Consider the following 4,723-nt stretch of genomic DNA (forward strand, 5'->3'; position numbering starts at 1 on the left):
GTGTTGTACCGAAGTGCACCTCATGCAGAAAACCCTACAGGGCCGCTCTGCAGCGGCCAAGCGGCATTTTCCTGCCTTGCAGGTGTTATATATATGGCCTTTTTCCCCTAATCGGTGGCGGACGCATCTACGAGCGCGCAGCTCTCTGAGGTGATGATGTTCTTTCATGGTGGATTTGCGAGCATTGAGTAGTTAGTGCACTAGGTTAAATCAGAAAAAGGGAGAAAAGAGATGGCTGCAAGTTCCAGTTCTATGTTTTTAGCATTCTAGTGTGTTCCCGTTCATCCTATACCCAGAATCCCAGATGGGAAACAGCAAAAGCAAAAAAGAATGGCCGTCAGCGTTAGCAGTACTAGTTAATTACTGAAAACACCGGCCAAATGAATTGCCTCTCAATTAAAAAAACAAAAGAAAATGCGAATAGTTCCGCTAAAATTAAACATATTATATCACACGAGGATGTAAATCAATATACTAAAAAAACCGACCAGACGCATTGCCTGTTTAAAAACATAAGAATGCGCACGTTTCCCCTATAATGAAGTAGTATATACTCCTTCCGTTCTAAAATAAGTGACTCGAATTTGTACTAACTTTGTACTAAAATTAATACAACATTCTAAAATAAATGACTCAACTTGGGACGAGGGAGAATCACGCAAGGATGTAAATCTCAACAATTAAGGCGTCTGATCTGAGGCAGAGGTGTCTCTCATCAGTATACTAGCTAGTGCTGTGCTGTGCTAGTAATTTTCACTCTATCTAAACAGGAGTTCCCTAGGACAAGGCCCTACCAACGGCAATTGGTCGTGTAAATCCGGAAGAGTTAAACTGATCATGAGAAACCCTTGAAGCAACAAGGAGGCAGCTAGGTAGTTGAATTAGTTAACCAGAACTGGGAATGTAAAGAGTTCAACATTACTCTAGATTTATCAAAGAGATAAGTTATTCTAGGACCGCACATTTTGTCATTTACAGGCAAGAACTAGTAGATTACTGCAAACAGTTCCATAAAATAAAAGGCTTCTGATCAGTATAGTTAACAATATCCATGCATGGAGATACCTGAAGATCGAGTACAGTTTCAAGCCCATTGCAGAAACCAGCCAACAACAATAATTAACCTGATAAGCGATAGCAGAAACACACACAAGAAATGACGCGCAGAAATGAAACAAATGGAAGAGGGGAACTTCATGCCGCTCGGGCCAAGCTAGCTAGCCCATGCTCCTGCATCTGAATCGAGCGATCATAGCTTCAGGGACAGGTCAATCATCTCATCCGCAAGCTCTTCGTTGCCTCTTGCCGCACCGGACGAGGCTGCTCCCGAGCCCTGCTGGCGATGAGGAGGGTAGACCCTCCCCCCTCCCCACGCGTCGGCGGCGTCGGGGTCCGCTGGGCGCAGCGGAGCGCTGTCGTCATCGACGGCGGCCTTACCTTGATCTCCCGCCGCCGCCAACGACAGCGCCGTGGTGGCGTCCCGGCCTCGCCTGGCCAGGTTGCGCTGGACCTTGTGCGCGTTCTGGTGGCCGCCGAGCGCCTGCGAGCTCCTGAACTTCCTGGGGCAGTAGCAACAGGCGAACACCGCCTGGAACCTCGGCGGCGACGAAGGCGACCGCTGCAGTGACAAGCTGAGGTTGAGCCCGTCCTCCCTGTCCATCCCCCTCCCCATCCCCATCCCCATCCCCATCCCCCTCCCCATGTCCATGTCGCAACCGGCGCCGGGCGACAGGCTAGCTACCTCAGGTACAAGAGAGAACCCACAAATGAGACTGGAAGTGGATATACACAATGTGGCAATCAATCAGGCAGCTCCCTCCCCCGGAGAGGTGCCATGATATTATGGCGCGGCCGGGGGTGGATGTGGGGCTGCCCTGTCGGAGACCAAGCCAAACAGTGGAGACTCCATGGACACATATTTGCAGTAAAAACCAGCTATGAAACTGACGGCACTCAACGCAACGCCCGGCGCCCGAGCCTGACTGCCTGAGACGCTGCGTCCTGCACTCCTGGAGCATGCATGCTTGCCGAGGATGGTTAATCCGCGCCTCTCTTTCCTGGCCTGTTGCCTGGTCAGTGCTCTCGCGATCAATGACCACCCTACACATCTACTACTGATCTACATGTCCCCGAGCCGTTTCCGCCTTATAGCTAGCTTTCACATCGGAACTGTTCGATGTGTATGTGCATGGCACTGTGCTGGCTGCGCTCCTATGCAGTTGCGGTGCAGCACGGGTCCAAAGGCCAACACGGGTAGGCTTTCATGGCCACAGACATGGCCGATGTCCTATTAGGAATGCACTAGATCAATCTACCTAGCTAACATTGATATGTACTGGGTACATAGCCCAGCAAAAGCCAAGCCCCTGATCGAACCATGTAGAGATATGCATCATTGCATGGGTATGTATGGTCCCTGTCTCCTCGGGCATGTGCTTTTCTAAGAGATCATTATGCATGTTCTAATGGAATACATAGTGTTTTTTCGGGTCTCAGCGTTAGGCATGTGATAGTATGTCACGCAGGATAAATAAACTAGAAAAAAGAAAGTTTTACCTTGAGATTTTTGTTTTGTAAATTCTCTTAATTAAGATATCATATATCTTAGAAATGGTATCTCTCACCACATAATTAGGATACATCTAGTTTATAAGACGGCTTTATATATATTCCATGCCATTTAGAGAAGGCTAAAATATATTATACACAGTGGATTATCTCTTAGTGTTACCTTTTAACTACTGTTATTGGGCAACTGAAGCAATAACTCAAAAGCATGTGGATAAGAGAAGACATCTCGTACAATTGATGCGAGGTCAGGATACATCATTAAACTTGTAGGTGTAGCGACAGAGATCGCCACGGAGATGGCTTTGGGTTGGTCCATATATTTGTTTTGTCAGGTTCGAACCTCCTTTTCTAAAAACAATCTCATGCAGCTGAATGAAATGCCTTATCTTTTTCTTAAGAGACTATCTCTTAGCTAAGACAAGTAAATGGTCTTTTTTCTCTCTTTTCCACCTCACAAATTATTCTACATGGCATCTCTCTAGGATAACACCATAGTATAGTTTTTGTAAGAACACATGAGAGTTAAATGAGGCCATCAACAACCATGGGAGTGGTTTTTCTACCATGCATATGGGATATTCCGTGCAAAGATCCAACATCCATACCCCATGACCCGGTTCAGCCACATATTCTTTGGTGGGATTTTGGACTTTACCCATAGACCCACATCCAACTTCAATTTTTAGTTTGTCCCCAAAAAAAACTTCAAACATTGCAAGTCAATATACTAGAAATATAATATTTTTAAGATCAAGTTTTTGTTTAACATAAATACTTCAAATGATGTGGCATATTTGGAAAAATATCTCATTTTATTGTTTATGTTGGATATTATTGTTTATGCTGCACCCAAAAAACGCACATTATAGATCTAGAGTTTCATTGACCTGCAAAGTTCTAAGTTTATACAGTATTTTGTTAAAAAAAGCATGAAGTGGGGATGAAAGGTATTTTATTCTTCCAAACAAAATGGAGAACTGGACTACAATTGGTCCGATTCTTTGTAGTGAAGCCAGCCCATTCGAGTTCAAATCCTTGACTTGACATGAGTGATCGCCCTTTTTTGAATTTGTTTTAGGATTTACCTAATTTATTCTTTTAGTGGTAAGCAACATGTACATCAACAGCAAGGCGTCTGTGATGACTTTGTAAATCTACACTACCAGCAACCCACATGTACCAATATGAGGTTTTGATACAAAGATCGAATACAAGACATGAACTAGGGTTTGAGATGAGATGGTGCTGGTGAAGATGTTGATGAAGATTCGTCCTCCCACGATGAGAGGGTTGTAGGTGATGATGATGGCTTTGATTTCCCCCTCCCGGAGGAAAGTATCCCCGGCGGAATCGCTCCGCCACAGAGCAAAAGTGGTCATGCCCAAGTTCTGCCTCGAGACAGCGGCGCTCCGTCCAGAAAGTCTTATCCTTGTTTATTTTTCTAGGGCAAATGGGCTTATATACTAGAAGATGGGCACCGGAGGCTAGCCAGGGGCCCCACAAGGCGCCCTGGTGCCTCATGGGCACCTGGTGGCCCCCTCTGGTATTACTTTTCTCTAATATATTTTTATTTATTCCAAAATAAATATCCTTAAAATTTTAGCTCATTTGGAGATGTGCAGAATAGGTATCTCTGACATAGCCTTTTCAAGTCCGGAATTCCAGCTGCCAGCAATCTCCCTCTTCATGCAAATCTTGCGTATTAAGAGAAAAAAGGCATTAGAATTGCTCCACAAAGTGTTATATTGATTAAAAACACTATAAATAACCATAGGAAAACATGATGCAAAATGGACGTATCACGCACAACCACGCGCATGCTGGGGGCGGAGATGCCAGATCTATTGTACCTGCACCACTCTCCTCCGTAGATGGCCGATTCACCATGCCACCATCATGCACCCGCCTCCCATTCCCCAGGTCTCAAAGCTACCCATATATGCATCGAGGTGCCGGATCCGCCGCACTTCACTACGACGCATGTCATGCGCCCGCTCTGGAGGTGGCCACTATGAAACTGATGCTTGTGTCACTAGGCTCCTTGCCCCTGCCTGCCTATACCGCCCACCAGATGGGACTACAAATGTCATGCTCGCCCTGTGCCACGCGAGGCCGCCACAATTCGCCACAACGCTGAGAGTCCCCAGATGCC

General features: G+C 46.0%; 1 protein-coding gene across 1 annotated transcript; it reads right to left on the minus strand.

Moving 5' to 3' along the window:
- Positions 1-993: 993 nt before the first annotated feature.
- On the minus strand, positions 994-1,663 carry LOC119359543 (zinc finger protein STAMENLESS 1-like). The gene has a single exon (XM_037625692.1). The coding sequence runs from the start codon at positions 1,658-1,660 to the stop codon at positions 1,250-1,252; it is 411 nt and encodes a 136-aa protein (XP_037481589.1). The 5' UTR covers positions 1,661-1,663; the 3' UTR covers positions 994-1,249.
- Between the last annotated feature and the right edge of the window lie 3,060 nt (positions 1,664-4,723).

Source organism: Triticum dicoccoides, chromosome 2A, assembly GCF_002162155.2.
Source record: "Triticum dicoccoides isolate Atlit2015 ecotype Zavitan chromosome 2A, WEW_v2.0, whole genome shotgun sequence".
NCBI lineage: Eukaryota > Viridiplantae > Streptophyta > Magnoliopsida > Poales > Poaceae > Triticum > Triticum dicoccoides.